The sequence below is a fragment of the Odontesthes bonariensis genome, chromosome 19, assembly GCF_027942865.1.
Source record: "Odontesthes bonariensis isolate fOdoBon6 chromosome 19, fOdoBon6.hap1, whole genome shotgun sequence".
NCBI lineage: Eukaryota > Metazoa > Chordata > Actinopteri > Atheriniformes > Atherinopsidae > Odontesthes > Odontesthes bonariensis.
Genome location: NC_134524.1, coordinates 20,034,966 through 20,058,568, shown reverse-complemented (window position 1 = coordinate 20,058,568; position 23,603 = coordinate 20,034,966). Strand labels below are relative to the sequence as shown.

The 23,603-nt window shown below is 41.3% G+C and overlaps 1 protein-coding gene and 1 long non-coding RNA gene across 3 annotated transcripts; one reads left to right on the top strand and one right to left on the bottom strand.

The window, feature by feature from the left end:
* Positions 1-1,239: 1,239 nt before the first annotated feature.
* Positions 1,240-14,417, bottom strand: LOC142368413 (protein mono-ADP-ribosyltransferase PARP14-like). 2 transcript variants are annotated; one of them, XM_075450558.1, is made up of 15 exons: positions 14,131-14,417; positions 12,978-13,141; positions 10,051-12,117; positions 9,730-9,966; positions 9,399-9,623; positions 9,174-9,240; positions 8,733-8,879; positions 8,577-8,636; positions 8,314-8,490; positions 7,906-8,044; positions 7,758-7,813; positions 4,911-5,606; positions 4,665-4,798; positions 4,393-4,570; positions 1,240-4,286 (listed from the first exon to the last, which is right to left on the bottom strand). In XM_075450558.1, exons 1-15 carry the CDS (start codon positions 14,303-14,305, stop codon positions 4,006-4,008), a joined length of 4,803 nt encoding a protein of 1,600 aa, XP_075306673.1. In that variant the 5' UTR covers positions 14,306-14,417; the 3' UTR covers positions 1,240-4,005. The 2 variants fall into 2 exon arrangements, with proteins under 2 accessions (XP_075306673.1, XP_075306674.1); XM_075450559.1 differs by having other exon boundaries at positions 10,051-12,114.
* Positions 14,418-21,370: 6,953 nt separating this feature from the next.
* On the top strand, positions 21,371-23,127 carry LOC142369335 (uncharacterized). The gene is made up of 5 exons (XR_012767586.1): positions 21,371-21,546; positions 21,663-21,716; positions 21,807-21,872; positions 22,049-22,111; positions 22,800-23,127. It is a non-coding gene; the product is annotated as an uncharacterized LOC142369335 (long non-coding RNA).
* The last annotated feature ends 476 nt before the right edge of the window (positions 23,128-23,603 follow it).

Here is a 23,603-nt window from a genome sequence, read left to right as displayed (position 1 = left end):
CTCCCAATCACAATTTTCTTATTAATTTTCTACCCCTCTTGAACAAACTGAATTGCCACTCTGTCCAGCTTAGACCCTAAACTAAAATTAAACAAAGTTTCACTTTTTCCTGTAAAGTAAATCTCTTTTTGGGGAAATTATACCTGAGATAAATGTACTGCCTGAAAATTCTGCACAGCTTTACATAAAGTGTTTAACAGGCCCTAAAAGTGATTGAATCCGATAGTAATTTACTTTTCTATAGTTTGAAGATGGAAGATATTCACTGATATACTTATAAGGTCAGAATGTGCCCGTGCCTGATAACTGTGCACGCAGCGTATCATCCATAAAAATGCAGGTGTGCCCTAGTCCGATGTTTAAGTTGTAAAAGTCCTGAAAAACAATAAACTGACCAGCTCCATATTTTATGATGTTTTCTCAAGGTTTAATGGTTAAAGAGCATCTACTGTAATAATTACCACAAAGCCCCTATAAATAGGTTTCTTTCACAGTCATTCAACAGTTGGTTTACACCTGGTACATAAATCGAGAAAAAACGACAAACAACCCTTTGACTCAAGAATGGAGAGATTGTCAGTGATGATGCTTATGTGTCTGCTTGCTGGGCTGCCCAGGTGCCAGGCTGGAGGTGAGTACAATCAGACCCAGATCGGAGAGATCTCAGATGAAGTCCCTGAAAACATTAGCGTAGAGATTACTGACGAGACCTTTCACGAAGAATTACAAACAGAAACCACTCAGACGTCAAACACTGCACCGTGTCTACCAACATGTGAACCAAACATCTGCATGGTTCTGAAGGAGCTTGGGGCTCTGGAAGAGAGACAGAAAGCCACTGAGAGAGCCCTTGAAGAAACAAACAGAAAGCTGGAGGCCAGTGAGAAGCAGGTGGCAGCTCTCAACAGCACGCTGGCTGATATCAGGAGCTTATATGAAGGTAACAAAACACACTCAGAATGTATTCTATAGAGCAGTGTTCCCTGCAACATCGTTAACTTAATGTGATCATATGAATTTGTTTTTATTCTCCATTGATGCAAAATTGATGTCAGTGCATTGACCCTTTGAGCAATAAGTTTTTTTTTTTAATGATGATTTCACCATGTTTATCACATATACTTTTTTTGCCATATGATATTAATTTGGGTGAGGCTCACCCAGGCTCACCCATACATAAAATGTGTATCTAAAAAAACAAACAACAACGACAAAAAAAAAAAATGGTATCCAACTATCTTGGAGCAAGGCAAGGCAAGGCAATTTTATTTGTAGAGCACAATTCGTACACAAGGTAATTCAAAGTGCTTTACAGCAACATAAAATCACAAGATGGCAATAAAATCATAGAAAAAAAAAAAAATAAATTGAAAATTAAAAAAACAACATAAAAAAGAATAATTAATTAATTAATTTAAAAGTGAAGAGTGCAGATAAAATACTTTCAGGTGTCATATGCATTGCTAAATAGAACTGTTTTCAGCCTGGATTTAAACAGTCAGAGTTGAGCAAAGCTCTGTCCAGTTTTCTCTCTCTGGTTTCCAACTTGCAACCAATGTAAACATGTAAAGAAAAACAGAATGTACTGATTTGCAATTCATAAATATTTTATGCACAATAGAACATTAAACACATATCAAATGTTTAAAATATGACCTCATCTTGAGTTTCTTGGCCAGTACATGTCTCACACAAAGCAACAGGTAACATTAACCATCTTTATGGCCAAGCTAATCAATAACCGATTGTGCCACGACTGTCGCAACTAGCAGGGCTATGGTCCAGAACTGACACATTCCCACCGACAGTGACTGGTACGTAAAAGGTGTCTTTTGGTGTCAGCTCCTGATTTAGCAGATTTTCAAATATTAGACGCAGACAGAAAAAGCTGACAACATCCTGCTGGAGCGTTAACTTATAAACAAGGGTCAAGGTCCTAATAAAAGTGATGGAAGAGGGGTGGAGGAAAACAACAGGAACTGTAAGCATGGGACCCCTAATTTTAAGCCTCCTTTAGATGGTTTTTCTTTCCATGTTTTTATTTGCTGATTTAGATGCTAGAAATACTTGCTCAGAGTTGACTAAAGATCGTGATGTGGGACTTTTTAAGAAGTTTTATGCGCCGACCATGTTAGATAATTAGGAGCAAGACACAGTTTTTGCTATGGTTTACCTTTCACATTGAAATTCCCGGGTCTCTAAATGTCTAAAGTTTCTTTGAGCAAGACGCTGAACCCCCAACACTGAGTAGACAAGGACAGGCTGCAGGAGTACGAGTGAATGGGGCTTGCTGTGTTAAAAGAACTAGAAAATAACTATAAAAGTAAAGTGCCATTTATCTAAATAGCCATTACAGCCGCATTGTCTGAATGTCGTTTTAGTTCCTAGCTGCTCTTGTTGCTATGGGCCCTGATGCCAGTGGGACACTTCCTGGAGTGACATATGCTGTTGTGCATAGAGAGGCAATTCAACTGTGTTCAACTGTAGCCCAAATCTCACCCACAGCCAGAGAGACTGGAGAAAATGTCACTACAGGAGTGAGAACGAGCTGTTGGGGATTCTAGCAGAATTCAAGTGAATAGTTAAGTGTTTATGGTCCCTCTTTGAGAGCAGCTTTATGAAATGTTGTTGCTATGTACAGAAGATGTTCCATCGTTGTCCCAAAGGGTTCTCTCTTTCTGCTTTTAATCTGTCGTACGAAAGATAAAAACGTGCTTGTTTTTATCCTTCAGGACAACACCGGGTTGCATTTTCAGCTACAAAACCAACATCTTCCACCATTGGCCCCGTAAATGTTCTTTACCCCCTGGTGTACGCACAGGTTCTGTTCAACACCGGAGGACATTACAGCCCAGTAACAGGTAAATTTTCACTTTCTCCCCTGCTCCATGTCATTTTGTGAAGTTCATCTAACTGAACATCACAATGCTGTTTTACAGTTGCAGTAACTTTTAAAAAACATCACTCAAACAAATTTGTCCACTAATGATGTCACTGTTGTTACTCAATGCAGGTTACTTCACAGCACCTGTGCGAGGAGTGTATTATTTCTCCTTTTCTTCCTTTGACTGGGGATCAGCTCATACAACAGGAGGAAGTCTGCACCACAATGGCAGACAGATTGTGTCCTGGTATGGTTACAGTAACAGTCACACAGTATCTGCATCTAACAGCGCCATCTTGCTGCTTCAAGTGGGAGACATGGTCAATGTTCGCCTTTGGTCAGAGAGGAGGATAAGTGATAATGGCAATAACTACTGCACATTCAATGGATTTTTACTCTTCCCAGTGTGAACATTACAGGAATGGTGCCATTTCAAACAGTAGTAAAAAAAAAAAAAAACAGTTTGATGCTGGATTTTGTACATAGTTTATTTTCCATCTTCAGGAATTCAGCACAGTGTGATTAGACACGATATCTCATTTTGAATGTTTATGTTTTTATTTCAATTGAGAAAAAGTATACCCCATCAAATAAAGGTGTGACGTATGTATATAAGCGTGTACGTGTATGTGTGGGCCCTTAACACCGTTAAATTACACACAAAAAGGGAAAAATATACCCCGCCAAAGTGCGATTATCAATAAATGAAACATGTCAAAGCTGGTTTTACTCATTAACCACACTATAGATAACATTTTGTTTAAAACCCTTTCAAAACAGCCCTGCTTATAAAATATGCGGCTCCATTTAATTAAAGATTCTTTTAAAATCAAATATAATGTCCAGTTCTTGCCATCTATCACAGTAAGATACGATCACCCAAAGTTAAGGCACATATAATCTCGAAACAAATTTCAGTGTGTTGATGAACAAGGCGTGTTGGTAAAGGTGATTAAATGAGTCCGTGCTGCTGAGAAAATACTGATGAAATCAGAAAAAAAACCCAAAAAAACCGTCACAATAACTGACAGTAAAAGACAGAAAGGCACATTCAAAGATGACCAATGCGTTTGCAGTACTGAAAAGAGATCCATGCGCTGCATTTCTTCTCTCGTTCCCACTCAGCGGAACGTGATGAGGTATTCTGGGTATGCCTGATCGTCATGGAAAATCACAAACATGGCTGGCTGCTGCTGGTTGTTTACCAAACTATCGAAGCAGTCAGTGGGATCGGAGCCTCGAGGAGGCGGGGCTTTCATGCTGGCATTACCGACGGTGTAACGACCAGTCAGGACACGGGCAACATACAGCCGCTTCAGGCCCGATGCATCTGCAGGGGAGTATCTACCAGCCGAGTAATTTGCATCGACCGCGAAGTAAACCCCCTTTCCAAACATAGCAGCTGTAGTAGAATTACATGAACAGAAACAAAGCCATTTTAGACAGTAGGTCTACATTTTCTGTATCAGTTTATTGTCAGAGGGGCATACCGGCAGATGACGTCTTACCATGAGCTCCTGCGTAACTCCTGTCGAATCGGTCTCTTTCAATGCAGCTGCACGACTCTGCCGATGTGCCGTGGTAGAGGAGCTTCTCGCCCAGTTCTGCTGAACCGTTCTTAGCAAGTATACGCCGCTTGCACACGCTATAAGCATGCCACAGGTAGACGTTTTGCACACGCTCGATCTGAATTCAGAGGAATAGGTCACGGTTATTCTTCTTCCATGCAGTGCGTTTCCATCGGTCTACTTGTTTCTTTTTGTAAATGTACTGTACTTACTTTGTGAATGTTGTGTTTAGCTGTTTGGAGGAAACCCGTGGCTACATCCTGGTATTCAGGTGAGTTGGGCTGCAACTCTACCTTCCTAAAGACTTCATCATGCATCTGCTCCCAGTGTGTTGGCAAATCAAAGCCTAAATTAGAGGTCATCAAAATGAACCAAGGTTTTAATATGTTACATGACAAAAAGTGGGAGTGAGGCATTTTTTTAAATTAATACAAAAAAATAAAAAAAATGTTACCCACCTGCTTCAGTTTCCATTCTTTGCACTTTGTACACGGTGCCTTTTTGCCAGTCTGTGGCTTCTAGAGCTGTCAGGTTGACTTTGAACGTCCTACCATCCGGTTTCGTCAAATCAACAGAAACTTGTTTCTTCTCGTGAGCTTCCTCCAGCCTGTAGTTGTCATGCAGACTCTGCTCCTGCCATTCTCCATTTTCATCCTTAATCATCCACTGGATGTTAAGAGCCAGCATAGCCTCCTCTTTATCTTGGAGGTCTTCATGAAGCGCTTTTTGGAATGCTCTGTTAATCAGCTCAATGACACTCAAAACATCCTCTTTTAGGCCTTTCAGCACGTAGGCCTCCTGTCCCGACCCCGGACGATCTCTTGCCTCAGATCTAACTCCGTCTCCAGCTCTGCTGCCACTCTGGCACTCCAGGCTTATTCCTGAGACGCTGACTTTGCCCAGCACTGCGTCCAACTCCATGTCATCAAGCCGAGAGAACTGATGCACACCTACAACTCTCTCTATCAGTTCTTTCTGCAAGATCCCTTCCAAATCTCTTTTGATGTTCCGGATGTTGTCCGAACCACAGCTAATGACACGGAACACTGCTGGCTGGGGTTTTGAGGAGAGGTTGCTTTGACCTTGTGAGTGCGAATGTGCAGAGGTTCTTGAACACTTTTCTTGGAACTTCTTGAGCTTTTGTTTAGCCATTTCTATTGTGAAAAAAACAACAAAAAAAAGTGCCTAATCATCTGTGCCTCAGTTTGACAAAAAGGATGAATTATATGGGATATACCCCCTACTTCTCTTCAATCTCATTGATATATTCAAGTTAAACACAAGAAACTTGTGCTAAAGGAAAAAAAAAGAGGACCAGACTCAGTGAATAATTCCCTATACTCCCTATATAGATCAGTGAGCAGTGCTGACCAACATATCATTGGGGTCATCAGGTGGGAACCTCCTTTCATCAGTGTTTCGTCTAGTTGGGCCCACGACACCTCCAGGAGGCTAGACAATGACCACTGGCGTCCTAGAGTCAACCCCCTAATGCCAGCCATCACTGCTCCTCACACCACAACAACCATCTTTTTTTTTTTTACAGCCACAAGCTACCTCAGCCTCTCACCAACTGCACACCAGTCACAGCGGGGTGGGGATACAAACCCTGGTTCGGGTAGGGGGAGAAATAAAAGAGGTAAAGATAAGTAGGAATGGGATTCAAACCCTGGTTCGGGTAGGGGGTAATGAAAGTATAGAGGGTGCCAGAGGTGGAGGCAGGACAAAACACACAAGCAGATTCAGCAGACAAACTCACCTAAACAGTCCTATAATCACTAAAAATGGTTCTTAGTGATATTGGCCTTTCGATGGATCTAAAATTGCTAAAGATGTTTCTAGAAGCTACATTGCGATACAGCCGATGATCCCCATCTGCCTCATGTTTTCTAGTGCGATCAACGGATTTTACCCGATGAGATTCCCGAGCAAACCTACGTGGGGAAACAAACTGACATTTCCATCAGCCTCAGTTGCACGACTAAAAGTAATACGATCAACATTATAAGAGCATGCAACAAGATTTCAGCATATAGTAAAGCATTGTTATTACCTAGTAGGGAGGCTAAAGACTTATTGTCTTGTTTTAAATTGCATTCACCAAGTACCACAAAAGGTTCACTGAATTAACTCTTTTTCTTTAGGGGTGTGTGTGTGTCTCTCCCTTTTAAAACAATCCGATATGTATTTAGATGCGATTGAAGGATGATACATTGTCAAAGTGAACATCTGATTTGAGTCAATTGATGCATGCTTAAAGGGATAGTTCACCTCTTTTGACATGAAGCTGTATGACATCCCATACTAGCAATATTATTTATGAACATTTTCTTGCCTTGTTGCGTACTGTGGGCCGAGTTCCAGCCTCGTTTTGGCGTTGACGAAGGTAGTCCGGCTAGTTGACTGGGGCCACAAAAATAAAGCGTCTTGCTTCTTAAAACAATATGCGTTCAAAAGAGTAACACATTTGCATCACAAAATCATTCATCCAGAAAAAGTCAGACCTCACAATCGCTTGGCGCTATTTTCTCTCTACCTTCGTATCACTGCGGGCTGTGTAAACTGCGCAGACCGAAGTGCAGACCGAGCAGTCCCCTGCTTCCGAGCAGTAAACACCGTAACAGGGGCGGCTATCGCTAGGTGGCAATCACGGAGTGATACAAGGGAGAGAAAATAGCACCAAGCGATTGTGAGGTCTGACTTTTTCTGGATGAATGATTTTGTGATGCAAATGTATTACTCTTTTGAACGCATATTGTTTTGAGAAGCAAAACACTTTATTTTTGTGGCCCCAGCCAACTAGCCTTGATGACTACCTTCATCAACGCCGAAATGAGGCTGGAACTCGGCTCACAGGACGCAGCAGGAGGTAAGTCAATGTTCATAAATAATATTGCTAGTATGGGATGTCATACAGCTTCATGTCAAAAGAGGCAAAATATCCCTTTAATATTTCTCTCACGTGGTACATTAATTTTCCAAAAAATCCAAATGATTATTTGACTTTAGATTTTGGAGTTGCAAGTTTTATTAGTGTTACCTTGCAAGCAATAACCCTGTACGTACTGCCAGCTTTTAAAACTAGTTCTGAGTGAGGCTTCCGGCAGGCTCATATACTGTAAATGACACATTCTATTCAAACAGGATTTGTGTTTTTAATCTTTACCCCCCCAGTTTGTTAATTCCTTGCTGAAATCGGGTGTGTTATATTATCCCTGAAGTTCTAAGAGACTTTTGTCTATCCCTGATAAGTTTGTTCACAAAGAAAGGTAAAAAAAAAACTTTCGGCACAGATGTAAACAAACCTCTAAGACCGGGGCGATGACGAGCCATTTGTCCAAATCGTCCCTCCAGCTCTGATCTGCACAAAACATCGCAGTGCAGGTCATTAAGAACCAAAACAGTCCGACTGGGAGAGGAATGCAGCATGCATGCTTTGTAGTTAAGTTTAACCTGAAAGCCTGGAAGACCGGCTGCTGTTGGAAGATGATGCGGATGACCGAGAGAGAAACTGGCTTCAAGTCACTGATAGCGGAGGCCATGCCATCCAGCATGGCTTTACAAGCTTTAACGGGGTCCATGGCACCCTGACCTGGTGGGGTTGAACAGATGGTTGTGAATCCATTTTAGACTATCAGCCTTGCTTCTATTTACCTTGTTCCCATAACTCCGTTTTTATCTGTTTTAACCTTAACACATTGTTTTACTTTTAGTTGTCGTTATACACTTGTTCAAACAAAGTTCAAGTAAACCTTTCCCTCTACACTGAGGTGATTAAAACGAAAGCAGATTTGGTTTTAACTGAATCCAATATACACAGCCACTCGTGGTAGGCGCACATACATAAGACACGGTACAAACCAGTATTGATGGCTGGAAAGGCCACTGAGCCATATCGTCTGTCCTCACACAGCGACAGTATCTTTTTGCATAACTTTTGAATCCTCTGAGGGTCTGCTTTAAAGCTAGCGTGGACGATTTCCTTACAGCCGAGCAACCCAGGTCCTGTGGTGCACATTAGGTCTGGTGGAGAGCCCACTGACGAGAAGCAAAGACACATTGGTGAAAGACCTCTTTAAAGGGTTGTTATTAACAATATTTCTGAGTATATTTCTGAGGCTTACCTTGTGCCAACTCTGCCAGGACAGCGGGCCCTGCTGCAGTCAGAATGGCTTTGGAGACACCTGCCGAGTACATAATTGGGGAGTAAAATCTACTGTAACTTAGAGTAAGAAGAAAAAAAATAATAATCTAAAACCAATCAAACATTCAGATCATACCAGACTGGTTGGTCGAAAAATCTGTTGTGTTTACGATCAAGTCGGTGCCAGCGTTTATGATGTCACCGCAGGCCATCTGAAGCTGGACTCCACCCAACATGGCTGTGGTCTCGTTGTTGGTCACGGACACATTACGGTAAAAGGAAGCTAAAAACAATGAAAAAAAAAGAAAAAAAAAAAAAAGAAAGTATGACCATGCTTGAATAGTTTTACTTAAATCTGCAGTGATCCGTATACTTTTGATGATAAAGTCTCAAAGCTTTTGCTTTAACACCAGTTAACTTTGGTGGTGGCTGTTTCTGGGCTTCTGATGGGTTTTTCTGCCACTTTGTGGCTTACAGTGATTCATTTAGCCTTAAGGATGCACATTTAAGGCCAAAACACTCGCATCCTGGCCCAGTTTTCACGCTTGAAATAAGAAAATGCACAGTTCACACCAACCTTGAGCTGGATTAACATCATTTGTGAATCCTCTGAGATGCAAAGCCTCCTGAGCAGACTGGAAGGCCTGCAAAAGAAAAGTAAAGAGCTTCATTCCAGTTCAAAGGTCTTACCGTACCATTGTTCCTCTTTATACAATAATTGGCATCCTCACTAAATTCTAATCCCGGACAGTTTTTTTCTTCTTCTTTCATAATCAAGCACCTTTAAAGGTTTGTCCTTTACCTTGCTAGACTCTTTGTCCGAGGGATGAACAACAAAACGGACCAGGAAAGACGATCCGCTGGCTCGGCTCTGTTCAAATGTACCAACCTCCTCAAGAAGAACCCTGCATGCCGTGCTGTGAGGGAAACGAAGGACAGCACCGGCCCCTAGCACCGGAAGAGCAACTGAACTAAAACCTCTGAGCTCGCAGGAAGCCAAAAGTTTTCTGATTCCATCCCTCAGCACCTGGGGGGGAGGGGGGGTTCAAGGCATTTTTGTGATTTTTGTGATACTAAAAAAGACACCGCAAGGACAAACCTGGATAAACAATAGTTACAAAGACATATTTCACCTGGACTGCAGTTCCATGTTGGCTGTTATCCCAGCAGACTTGGTTGATGAAGATGACTGCTTTACAGTTAAGTTTGGGCAAGCTGTCCACCGTGACTGTGTCGCCAGGCAGTGTTGCTCCCGTTGCTGCCTTATAAAACTTTGCAGTCAACTGAGGTCCAACCACATTGGCCAAAGTATTTCCAATGCGAAGAGAGAGAGGATTGTGGCCCAACATGGGGCAGACAAGGGCGTCCGTCTGGGAAAGCACAACAATCAGCCAATGAAGTACTTGAATGATCCGGATCGTTACGCTGAGCCAAACAGCAGAATTGATCCTTACCTGCTGGGTCTCGATGGTTCCCTGAACAATCTCAACACGGACACCACCGGCAGCAGCTCCAGTACCAGCTCCTCTTGCTGCTTCTGGTGTTCTCTTTCTGGTATTCATCCCCAGAATCTTGTCACATGCCTCTTTCAAAGCCCCCACCACCTGTTCCCGATTATCTATGAGCATGATTCTTTTCAGACTGCGTCCGCTCTGACTACCAAACTCTTTGACAGCAGTTACAATAGCTTCAGAGCACACCGTCAGAGGAACGCCAAAAATCCCCGAGCTGATACATGGCATGGCGATGGAGGTAAACTCCATTGTTTCTGCTAAATCCAGAGCACACTGGACAGTTCTTTCAAGCAAGACCTTCTCTCTGCCACCTGCTCTTCCACCCACAGGTCCAACAGCATGCAGCAGTTTCTTGCATTTTAGATTCCCGCCTGTGGTCACCACCACCTCACCTGTAGGGATTTTTCCAGTCTGCTTTCGAATGGCTTTGCACTCCTTCTGCACCTGAGGGCCAGCTGCTTTACTCAGCGCAGCGGCCACGCCACCGCCGTGATCTAAATCCTCATTGGCGGCGTTCACCAGGGCGTCTGCATATTGTTTGGTTATGTCACCCTGACACACTAGCACCTGAAGGCCATCCAGAAGGCTATATTTAGCAACTCCCAAACTCTGTCTGCTAATGAGTGGTTGTTCTTCAAAACAGATCAGGCACTTCTGAGATTGAGCAACTCGTAAGAGGCTCCCTTTACCAGAGGGACTTTCAAAATATCTGATAGCAGCAGGCAAGTCAATAGTGACTCTGTCCTGCACGATGGAGTCCAGAAATGGGCCGAGCCTATTCCTGACCTCAGTCACTTTGCTGGAGGGACCTTCGAGCATCACCGTGGGGCTGGAGGAAGAGGCCACAGGACTGAAGTTAACTTCTGAAAAGTCAAACTTGTGCATCTGCAGCAATTCTGGTAAGAGTTGAGCCAACTCTGGGTAAGGAAGTTGAACGCTTCCTTCTATGCTTGACTGGTCCAAGATAAACTGTGTAAACATTTCAGTCAGCTCTTCAACTTCTTTAGCGTGGCCCAGTAAACACACGGTGCTGTCCGCACCGTACACACCGATAGCCCTGCACTCCTTTTGGTTCATCTCTTTTGTCTTGGAATTAAGCTTTTCGCGGAGCTCTGGTGGCACAATAGAGGAGTTAGGAACATCATATTTGACATCTTTGAACTTTTCTTCAAGCTTTTTGACAGACTCATCCAGTTCATCAGCATAGAGGGAGAAGAAGTGTAGCTCTGTGTCTCGTAATTCTATTTCCACCTTGTCGCCGACTCCTAAAAAGTCACCCAGCGGCCTTGGACCTCCGTAAACCTTCTTTAAGAAGGTAAAAAAATGTGGGGTCTTGCCAGAAACAGTCCTCTCGAATACCAGACTCTCTTTCTCAGTGATCAGCTCACCAGCCTTGAGAATCTCCTCTGCAGAACCTGCCAAAATCAGCTGACCTGTATCTCCCCGTGTGACCTTCACTTCTGGAAAATGTCGTCCTAAACTGAGCTCAATCTCTTTCCAGAGGAGTCTGAGTTTTGCTTCACCGAGTCGACGAACACTGGTTTGCCTCTGAATTAAAAGGGATCTTCGATGTTTAACATACGAGCCCTCTAAATCTGTCAGTGTGGCGTTCACCTGAGAACGTTCCCCAACAACGACAGCCATCCCAATATCGCTGTACAACTTCACCCCATCTGCTGGCTGCGAAGAGCTGCCGGACTGCAGCAAAGCTTTGACTTTATGGGAGTCCACCTCGTAGTGGCACATGTACCCATCAAAGATTTTGTCCACCTCAGATTTACAGGTGCTGTCTACAGCATCAAGCTGAGCTAATCGCCTGACTAAAACTCTCCCCTCCCGTGGATGAAGCTGAGCGGAGCAGCACACAGCGGCGAGTTCTTTCTCCAGTTTTCTGCCAGCCTGTGGAGATTCCTCCAGGTAACGGAGGAGAAAAGGATCAAGCTGCACTTCCCATTCTTCACCATGTGGTGGCAGGCTTGATGCGACAGAGGACCGCTGTTCCTTCTGCTGGAAAAACAGAGCATGCCATTTGTCAGCTTTGATTTTCAGTGCACGAAGGCCACATTGAGTTGTTGACATTCAAAGTCAAATAATGTTTTAGGACACACTGTGCAAAACATGAACTAACTGAAGAAGAGAAAAAAAAAGACGAAGAAAATTATTTTATTGATAAAGAAAGAAAAAGCAACTTTTTTATTAGATATCGCATTATTATAATTATAATAACACATTTATTACCTTCTTTATTAAAGTTGGGACTGTTTACAAAATGATGGCGGCAATTTAGGGATAGTAAGAAAAAAAATCATGATGGTTAGGAAATAATAACAGTAATGCTGATGTAACGATATGCTGGCAAAGGCCCGGGGTTGCTGAAAGGTTAGTTTGATTCATAAATGGTGATACTGAGCAACAGCCGTCTGTGGGATTTATATAATATATGAACACTTTATAATATGTGGATCATTTTGCAAGCCACTGCACAGGAGTGGTAAAAACGTTCCCGTATCTCCCTTTCTGGAATTCTGAATCTGTGCTGTCTGCTTATAAAGAAAGCCTAAGTAATCGCTGCATGATTTTGAATTTTTTTTTTTGCATTATCCATGCAGAACCAACTTTTTCTCAAAACATTTTGTAGTTAATGCCTAACCTGTGAAATTGAGCCTTCAATTCCATTATATTTGTCTAAAAGTTTACTCTGTCAACCAAGTGGGGCACATATGCTTTATAATACGTAAATGTTTTTAAAGAATCTCACTATGTGCTTTATGTGCCTTATGTTAACTAGCTGCAAGAAGCTCATATTCATATTTATTTTTATTATCCAGATTGATGACACATTACCGTTAAAGATTTTCCACATTTACCTGTGATGGGGTTGTTATGTCCACATTTGGCCTGGCTGACTGACCTGGAGTCAGGGAAGCGTGAGAGGGGCTGCGGGGTTCTGGGCTGCCTCGCACAGCCAGAATCAAAGCACCACCTGCAAACTTCAGCTCGTGCGTAGGTCTTTCCAGGACTCTTTTCTGAGCTGAGGAAGAAAAGGGCACATTCCCTATTAGGACGTCTGTCTTTTTATAATAATCTTTTGCCCCTCTGCCGTCTCTCAGGCTGTCTCTGTTACGATGTGTAATATGAGAAACAGAGACAGAATCTTTCCTTCATTGTGGGCTTATCACACATGTGTGTGCTGGTTGAGTTTCTTGGCATGCTGCTGACACACCCTCACTGAAAGATTAGCACAACCATATGATTATCTGGAATGAAGGGCATGCCTTGGTGTCTTTTGTTCCTGACCTTTGGTGACAGTTATGCTAGTTACATTTTATCTGAGCGGTTTGCTTTATTCCCCTCATTTGAAAGCTACTTTATAAGATAAAGATGTAATCAAACAGACCACGGCATCTACCTATTCTGTTGCACTCTTTCAGGACAGTCTGAATTAAATCGTGATAAGAATAAAACAAAGAAGATCTAGAACAAAGTCTATTTTATTTCGTAGAGTTTAAGAGAGTGTAGTGGGGATGTGACAGTCACAAACCAAATCTTATAACGTAAGTTCTGATTCCGTCTCGTTCTTAATTGATGCAAAGGATCACACGCTTCAGGGTTTTCAAAGCAGTTCACATTTCCAATACATCACATCAAATGCAAATATTCTCAAAACAGCTCTGTGGTGCAGCAAACAAGGTTTTGTTTGGTGGTTTCCGCTTGAGCGCGCGCATCCGCGAGTTGCGTGCAAACGCGAGATGCGTCACAGTGAAAGCGAAAGTGTGGCTGCACTGTCGTGATTCTAAAAACATAAAATAACAATTAACGTTTGGCATTCACACGTTGCGTGGGGGTCTAATGGGGGGGGGGGGGGGGGGGGGGGGTCTTTAACATTTTTTTCTGTAAATAATATCGGTTGTCAAGCTTCCAGTCTTCCGTCATGGCACTTTCACTTACGCCAACGAAAATACATTCTGAGCCATTGCAACCTGTAGAAATGATAAGACAAGTCCCGTTTTGCAGTCTTACCGTCTCGCTCTTTAAAAGCAATGCTGTAGACTTTCCCATCCACGTCCCTCACTGAGCTGCATTCTCCTCCGCCGGATTTGCGGCGGATCTGGAAGTAACTTTCAATCCTCTTCTTTTGCTCTCCGTTCAACTGGACGCACTCGAAAAAAACCGGATACTGGTGTGGACTCTCCATAGTGTCACAAATAAAAAAAAAATTAAAATTTATATATGTATCCCTCACACGGAGGCTGCGGCTCCAACACGGTCAAGCCCAGCTGGCTGTTCAGTTATATAATTGGTGCGCCCTCTGCAGCTCATGCGAGACGTCAGCAGCGACACCACGTGACTTACAGGAAGAGGCGCTGCCTTCCTGATGTTTTGCATGTAGACTCACAGGCTTACAAACATATCTGAAAAATCAACTATTCCGACAAAATACTTGAAATACCCAGTTTCCCCCAAAATGTAAAGAAGTTCATTAAAAAAATATAAACAACATCTATCCTTCAAATGAATTTTTAAAAAGAAGATTTAAATTTGTTGTAGAAAACTGTAACAATTGCAAAACAAATCTGGAAACAACAGAACACCTATTTTATGAATGTGAGACTGTCCATAATTTGTGGAAATCTCTACATGACTTATTGTCGTCCAGTTCCATAAACACGGATTTCTGGTCTTTTCAAAACATCCAAGCAGGTGTAATCCTCAAAGATAAAAAAAACAACAACAGAGTTCTTGGTAAATAACCTCATCATCATTACTAAATATTATATTCACAAGTGTCGATATGCCAAAATCCCCACCTTCATGGCTTGCATTAAAAAATGATATATCCTTGTTACAAAAATGTCTGAAAAACATAAATAATCCCCATGCAGATAAATTATATACACTCATAGCAAATCTTAAACTGTCCTAACCCCATGTAACTGTTTAGAATGGACTTACCTTTTCTTTTCTCCTTGTTTTTTTTATTATGTATTATCCCTTTTTTTAATCTTGTGCATCTAAGATCTTTCATGTTTATTTTTCTATAAGAGATAGCCCACACTACAATCATTTATTTTCTTTCAATTTTTACTATATGTGGAGGTGTGAATATGTGAAGTTAAAAAAACACAAACTGTTTACTTTTGAGTATGTCATTGTTCTGTCAATGTGACATGTTTAAATAAAAAAATAAAAAAATAAAAAAACCTTGTCAGGGGAAAAAGAATGAGTTTCCTTTCAGGAGTGGAAAGTAAAAGTACCTGCGATTTAACAACTGCTCTTTCAGGATTGGAAACAACTGGTTTGTTTCTGCTGCATTTCAGGCTTCTAGTGATGTTCAACTCTTTTTCACTCCATTTAATTTATCTAATTCAGTTTTTTACATTTTTTATAGATATATTCAAAACACCGTACCCTGCAGATTTTAGCTGTGACCTTTTCGTGTGCAACATCTCAGATCGTTTTTAGTTGGGGGTACTTGTCACATTTCCGGTGGTGATGAGCCGTCAACCGCGAAAAACTTGAAATTGGATTGTGGTTAAGAGACGACCCACCTACATGATGGCCTGACAATGCGCATGAATGGCACGCCACCTTGGGCAGAATCTGGGTGTTGTTTGTAGGCTTTTCAAGCTTTCTGTGTGTAATTTTCCCTTGTTAAAATAGCCCATATGGTTAGGATTGGGGCACATTACAAGGGCAGGGTGTCACGCTTTAAAAAGCTACACTTTTTCATGAGACCAAGCGTAGGAGACAGGCACATACAGACAGACGGATACTTTGAGGAGTCTTATAAGAGTCAATCAGAGCAGGCAGCCGACAGAATAAGAAACCAAAATGTAAAAGTGAAAGCAAGCCAGCAGATAGGAAGATTATCAGGATAGTTTAAATACCAGGGACATTTAAAACAGAGTCACTGCAAGGGAGTGGCAGTTAACCTAAACCAGAGGAAAAGCAAATAAGATCAAAAGCAAAACTACGTGGAGCAAACAAAGGGACAACTATAAAACACAACCCAAAACAGATTGCATCCCCTTATCACAGTTCCCAATTTTCAGACATTTTATTCCCCCCCTCGAATCATCTGTTGGGGTGTTAATCCTTAATTTAACAGCCATTTTAATCCGATATCAATTAAAGTGTTGTTTTGTTGTAGCCTTGGGTCCTATTTCATTATTATCAATCTATCAGATGAGCATTAAGTATATTTATGATAAAAGTCCCCCCTGCAAACATTATGGATGCTGTAAAGTCCACAAATGATAGGCAACACCGGTGTAGTCTTGCCTTTTGGTCCACCAGCAATCCCCTTCTCTCCTCAGTCTCTCTTCTGGAATGAAACCTCCTTTCAAACACTTGACTGTGAGCGATAGTCGTGTTGCAGGCAGGAGTAATGAGGATCAAATTTGACAAATGAGAGGAGCCTTGTGACATAACGTTTGAATGGAAGAACTACGCCACTGGAACATTAGGATGCATTCTTTGGCACTTTGGTTCCCCCCTTTAGGCACAGAGAGAAGGAGGAGAAGCTTCTTCTTTCACCCACAGCAATAAACCATCCCATACTTGTGTGTTGCAACTGTTCAACGATAAGAGGACACACAGCTGCACTTTATTGCATTATTTATTGCAGCCTACCTGTTTTGTTCCTTTAGTATGTGTTCTATGATCTTTAAGCTTTTATTGTTGGTTTTATTCTCATTTGTAAAATTCAGTCACATCGTACAGGGCATCAGTCTAATTTGAATTTGTAATCTTTACATCCAGTACTTAGATTTATGTTGTGACCATTTGGTGGAGGGTGTAACATATGCATCCAACTGTATTTGTATTGTACTCATAGATTTGCATGAAGAAATAGTGGCATTTTTTATTTTGACCGGTCTCCGAATTTGTAGAAATTTGTTTATTTTTTGCTGTTTGTGAAATGTTTAAAGTTGCCATTTAATTGTTAATATGCAAAATGAATTAAAAAAAATAATCATTTGATCCCTGCGGAGGTGGTGGTGGCTCTCTATACTCATGACTGAGCACAATTCGTGTTAAACCTGTACCATATATATAATATATTGCCAAAGATATGAGCTACACAAACATGACCGGCATCTGAGCTTGGTATTTAAACACTGGTTTATTCTACTTCAGTCACAATACATATAGGAGGTACGAGGGCACCCCTAGTGGTGTGGTGGACACAACATGAAGTATCAATACAGCACAATATATTTAGCACGTTCACACACAGATACATTCATTCACTCACTCCCATGATTATCATAGAGCTGCTGTGTCGTCCTGTGGTTTCAACCATCCTTATCCACAGTTATGTTCGATGTACTTGCTGCTGGTGTTGTTGCTGTTTGTGTTTTTCTTTTCTTTCTCTGTTTTCCTGCAGGTGCTTCGGCTGATTCTTCGCCTGGTTTCCCCACATAGGCCGTAGCATGTTTTCTGTTTAGTCTTTCAACAGATGTAGCAGCTAGTTGTCTGGTTTCGTCTTGTTTTTCTCATTTTCTTCTCCTATCATTTCTTTTAATCTCCGTCTCATTTCCCTTTCTTTTTCTTTGCTCTCCCTCTTTCCTTGGCCCCCACCAGGTTTGACATTAATATGTATAAAGTATTCTAACGAAAATAAATGAATAAGCAGTACTTTGGCATCAAGGGTAGTTTTACATTCATAAAGCTCCCATTATGATACCCTAATGAGTTATCTCACATTTTAACAGTGAAACATCATTAGCACTTTGTTTTACTTTAAAAACAGTGCAAATAATTTTGTGTTGCGAAGAAGTACATGTTGGTGGATTTATCATTTTGTCTTGCATGCTGTCTTCTGTACCGTGCTAAGAAGCCAAAATATAAATTGATCTCACTGACGGCATGGCAATGTAAGTTGATGTAAGTCATCCAGCAATGTGCTGGCAGTCATTGAGCTGTTTCTGAGTCAGATCAAAAAGACGGACAATGAAAAAGTTCTCATTATTACATTTGATTTGGTTGTTCAGAGAGCTGCACTTATGTGCCAACGCAGCACTGATTCATCTCATGATTGCGGTACCTTTTTTTGTTTAAATGATTCCGTGTTAAGTGACGAACGAAAAAAAAGAAGCAAAGACTGGACTGAAAGTGAGTGTACTTAGTCACCAGCTAAAATGATAAAAAAAAAGAAAAAGTTCCATCTCTTTCTCTTTCTTAAGTTTTATGAGTTGTGATGTATTTAAAGCATTATGAAAACCCCTTAGTTATTTATTTTATATGTGGTACTAGACACCAAATAACCATGAAAACTAACACGAACATTAATACATGTAGTATCTCATTTTGCATTAAAAAAAATCCATAACCGGTTATTTATTTATTTATTTTTTTTGCATATGTACTAACCCAAAGAAATCAGATTGATCTTCTTGCTGAGAGGCGACAGCACTAACCAGCACATCATCAACCCCAACAAAAAAAGTTTAAAAATAAAACCATACCACTTATTTTGGAAAATGTATACATGGGAACAACTGTCAAGTTCCAGCAAAGGAATCACGAGAAGTCTGATGTAATGCTGAAACTTCCTGTTTTCTCCCACACATTTTGCTGTCAAGTTCCAGCAAAGGAATCACGACAAGTCTGATGTAATGCTGAAACTTCCTGTTTTCTCCCACACATTTTGCTGTATGTCTTCATATACGGCAGTGTAAGAGCGTCAGTGCTCTGTTTGTGAGGATGGGAGCCAACTTGCTGCCTGCGCTGCTTTTACCCTGTGAGTACACTTGACTCTCCACAGTCTTATTTGCTTTGTACATGTTGGATTTTTGTTGCAAGTGGCTTATATTTGCTCCTAATTCAACTGGAATTGACAATATTTAGACATCTTTTATTTTTTCCCTTTCTTCTAATCATCTGTGCCTGATTTCTGTCTGACTTCACATCTGCATCATAAGAGCATGAATAAGGGCAACTGGACGTCTTTTTGGATCTTGAAGCCGTTTCACCTCTCATCCGAAAGGCTTCTTCAGTTCTGAAGACCCTCACAGAAAGAAGTCCAGTTGCCCTTTATTCAAGCTCTTCTGATGACCATGACCAGGGTAGAATAGAATAGAAATAGAAATAGAAATAGAAATAGAATAGAAAAAGGGTGAGTGAGAATCTTCATCAACATGTTCACATCTGAAGTTTCAACCTTTATTTCAGTGTTGAATGTACTTCTCCACTCTGGACATGCTGAAGGTAACTGTTTATTCAATTATTTTATGCACGTAGTATGAGTCCTCTTTTTAACAAAAGATTTTGTTCGCTTATATGTTCACTGTTTGGTTGTTGCTTTTGTTTTGAAGCTGGATTGCGTTGTACAATAAAAAATGTGTCATCTCATTTGTCTGCGTTGCTTTCTAGATGCTGTTCTGACGATTGAACCTAACTGGTCAACATTTTTTCCCGGAGAGTCTGTTACCCTCGAATGTTACTCAAAGGATAGCGCATTATGGAATTACATAATAGTAAAGAATAGTAAATATTTAAATTCCTCCTTTTCAAATCCACACTGCTTATACTCCGTGCAAGCGCATGACAGTGGTGAATACCAGTGCTGTGATCGCCGGAGAAGCATATATCCTACAAAGTGCAGTCCTACCGTCTTGTTAGAAGTATCTGGTAAGTCCTTGGCACTTTATTAACATGACCATGTTTACTATGATCAGCAGCACTTCTCAAGCATGTTCTTCTGCTTATTTTGCGAGGTTTCACATGATCAATATATCAAATTAATTGTATTTTCATTTCATCCAATCATTCTAAAATTCCTTTTGGAAAACCCAAGAGAACCGAGCTTAAAGGGATAGTTCGCCTCTTTTGACATGAAGCTGTATGACATCCCATATTAGCAATATCATTTATTAAATTTGACTTACCCCCCGCTGCGTCCTGTGAGCCGAGTTCCAGCCGAGTTTTGGCGTTGATGAAGGTAGTCCGGCTAGTTGGCTGGGGTCCCGAAAATAAAGCGTTTCGCTTCTCAAAACAATATGCCTTCAAAAGAGTAATACAATTGCATCACAAAATTGTTCAACAGAAAAAAGTCAGACCTCACATCACTTGGCGCTATTTCTCTCTCCCTTCATATCAATGCGTACAGCTACCTGCTTATAGCCGCACCTGTTACGGTGTTTACTGCTCGGAAGCAGGGGACTGCTCGGTCTGCACTTCGGTCTGCACGATCTACACAGCCCGCAGCTCACAAAACTCAGTGAGCTGGAATGATATAAAGAATAGTGGGCAAACAATGTCCTTCAAAACAACGTAAGAAACCGATCACATTATAAAGACAACATCACATGAATAGAGCTGGGACTCAGTGGTAAAGGAAAAAAATGCCGGTTATACAGGATACAAAAGTTACAAGAAGTCTACAAACAATACACACTAAAATCCTTTAACTGTGTGAAAATCTCTCTCCAGCAGATAAACCCCGGCCTGTCCTCACTGTGTCTGCATCCTGGCCTGCAGCCTCAGTCACTCTGGGCTGTGAGGTTCAACATCCGTCTGCTGGATGGATGTTCTACTGGTACAAAGCTGTTCCTGATCTATCGCAGAAGAACTACATCTATGAGCTGCTGCCCGGTTGCACCCATGGAACTAGACAGGACGTCTACATTATTCATGGACAAACACAGACGGCAGGATATGCATGCAGAGCCGCACGAGGACACCCAGAGTATTACACTCATTACAGTGAACCCGTGTTCGTGCGGTCAGGAGGTCAGTGGGCTTGTCCTTTTACTTTTCATACATGTCACAGTTTGGTTTGTAGTACAGAAGAGACGATACGCCAAATGCAGACTCCTCAGAGGCAGGCAGTTAAAGAAACCAGAAAACTAACTCTGAGCTGAATCTCAACTAAAGGTGCTGCATCGACATAGAAGTCCATAAAAAAACCCAACTTTCCCAGATGTTTCGGGTCTTTTGGTTTCTTTTGTTTTCTTTGATTCCTCCATAACAGCATGGTGGGGTGACAAGGGTACTTTACCTATAATTCTGGGACATTATGATTACAGATGTCAGGCCTGAGAGCTCCTCAGTTCGATTCCAGTTCATCTCCGGGATCTTATGTGGAGTTTTACTGCTCGTTGTCCTGCTGCTGCTGTTGCGCTACTACAGTAAGACAAAGGGTAAGGGCCTTTTTCCCTTTACGACTCGCTGAAAATCACCGATAAGTTCCAATGTTTTGACAGGACTAATATTTTCTGTCTATTTTTTTTTTGTTGAAACAGATATATCTTTGAAAAGGTTGGTATGACACATCTCTTACCTTTAATTGCATAACCGTATGCCTATGTGTACTTCATTAAATCGCGTCACGCTTTAGCTTCCCTCAGTTTTTGAACATCTGTCAAGGCTCTTCCACTCTCCAAACAGCCAACCAGAATGAAAGGGAAGATTACTGCTCTCTGTCCCATGGTCAGCCCTGTGAACAATCATTTTGTCAACTATTTTTATTATCCATTTTGAAGTCTTATTAAAAACAAAACCTGACATGATTTTTGTCAATGTCTTGATTTTCGCCCAACCTGTAGGTGATGCTTCCGTCTATGAACATCTCAGACGCACCTCTGGAATGATTGGAAGTGGTACAGTATAGATTTTATGCAGTGTGCAGTTGTCAGACGCAACATTATGACAACTGGTAGATCTAAATAAATGCAACGTTACGATTTCAGGTGAACCAGCCAATGGATATTACAATCTCATATCTCCTCCTTGGCCGAGAGGTCACGATATGAACAGTGAGTAAAATGTGTTGCTTTATAAGGTCACAAAAGGTCATGAAAGGTAACAATAGATAAAGATGTGTGTGTGTTATCAGTGTGTGCATGTGATAGAAGGTTTTTATTCATTATTGAGTTCATTTTTGTCTTTTTTGAAAAAAGTTCCCCAACAGCATTCCACTGTTTGTACACAGGGAGGCGTGATGATGCCCAGGAGAGCTCCGACTACAATAATGTGAATCCTAAAGATGTCCCAGGTATAAATGATACTGCTTGTCACTGGATCATAAATAATCCCATCAATCAAAACACATGTAGAGTGCCATGCCAGTATCATAAGAGGTGGCCCAGGGTCTGTTTAAAGGGATAGTTCGCCTCTTTTGACATGAAGCTGTATGACATCCCATATTAGCAATATCGTTTATGAACATTGACTTACCCCCTGCTGCGTCCTGTGAGCCGAGTTCCACGCATATTGTTTTGAGAAGCAAGACGCTTTATTTTCGGGACCCCAGCCAACAGCCGGACTACCTTCGTCAACGCCAAAACGAGGCTGGAACTCGGCTCACAGGACGCAGCGGGGGGTAAGTCAATGTTCATAAATGATATTGCCAGCATGGGATGTCATACAGCTTCATGTCAAAAGAGGCGAACTATCCCTTTAATGTCTCAGTCACAGAGATTTTTATTTTCACTCTAAATGCTTACTTATCATGTGATTTTATAATGGAGCTCTTTTTTTGTTATGAGCACCATAACAAAAGGCCGACCATCCCAAACTTCATATGTACACGTATACACGCGAGAAAGATGATTATTTCAAGCCTGACAGAGAACAATGTCGACGTTGATTCTTTGCGTTATTTTGCTTCTCAAAAACAAGCAGAGAGCATCCTGACGTCGATGCCTTTGTTGCTCACTTCAATTTTACATGCCTTGTTTCAGGTCCATAGAAAGATGGAGCATCAACAAGATGAAGAAGCGAGACTCATAATGACATGAAAAACAGTCACGCTCAAATGTTGACGGAATGAATAAAAACAGTTTCCCCGCGAGATGACAGTCATTTCTGTGGTTTGGTCACAGACCTTTACCTCATTTCGCGTGTGATAGAATAGAAAAATACTTGTTCATCCCCCAATGGGGGAAATTCAAATTGGTCAAGTAGCTCAAAAAATGATTAATATTTACAATGATTGTGTATTAATATTGCATATTATATTTGATTTATTTAGTTGATAGTTGTATTGGACAATGATCAGTGAATGTTTTCTTGAACCATGATTTCTTCTGCAACAATGACTGATTTCATTGTGAATGAATAAAGGTGATTTTTCACACTTTTTGTCACTGCTGCCTTTACTGCCTTGGTCTTCACCGTGTGATGCACATTTCTTATGAGCAGCACTGCCGCAGTGTGCGAAAATGCACACACTTTGTTTACAATTGGCAATAACAATCTCTAAGCAATGCTAACCAATACTCCACTGTGGTGGCCCAGACTTTATTTATATCCACTGAAAAAAAAAAATGTCAGCAAAATTTCTGACTGAACCTGAAAAGAGATAATTGAACATTTGGGTTAAGCTAAATGTCAGCTGATCAGCAGATTTATTCAGAAAGTCACATTTTAAATGCCACGGTCACTATGGTGACTGCATCCATTTGAAATGTACAGTCATTTGTGTTTGTATGCATTGATCTTTGATGCTCAGATTCCTTCCCAAGACCTGCAGAAGCAGCCAGAGT

Excerpts from the sequence above, each read along its gene's own strand:
- LOC142368413 (XM_075450558.1), bottom strand. The coding sequence starts at position 14,305 with ATGGAGAGTCCACACCAGTATCCGGTTTTTTTCGAGTGCGTCCAGTTG. Across the intron at positions 9,967-10,050 it reads GAACCATCGAGACCCAGCAG|ACGGACGCCCTTGTCTGCCC; the intron begins GTAAGGATCAAT and ends GTGCTTTCCCAG. Across the intron at positions 8,491-8,576 it reads CCTGGCAGAGTTGGCACAAG|TGGGCTCTCCACCAGACCTA; the intron begins GTAAGCCTCAGA and ends GCTTCTCGTCAG.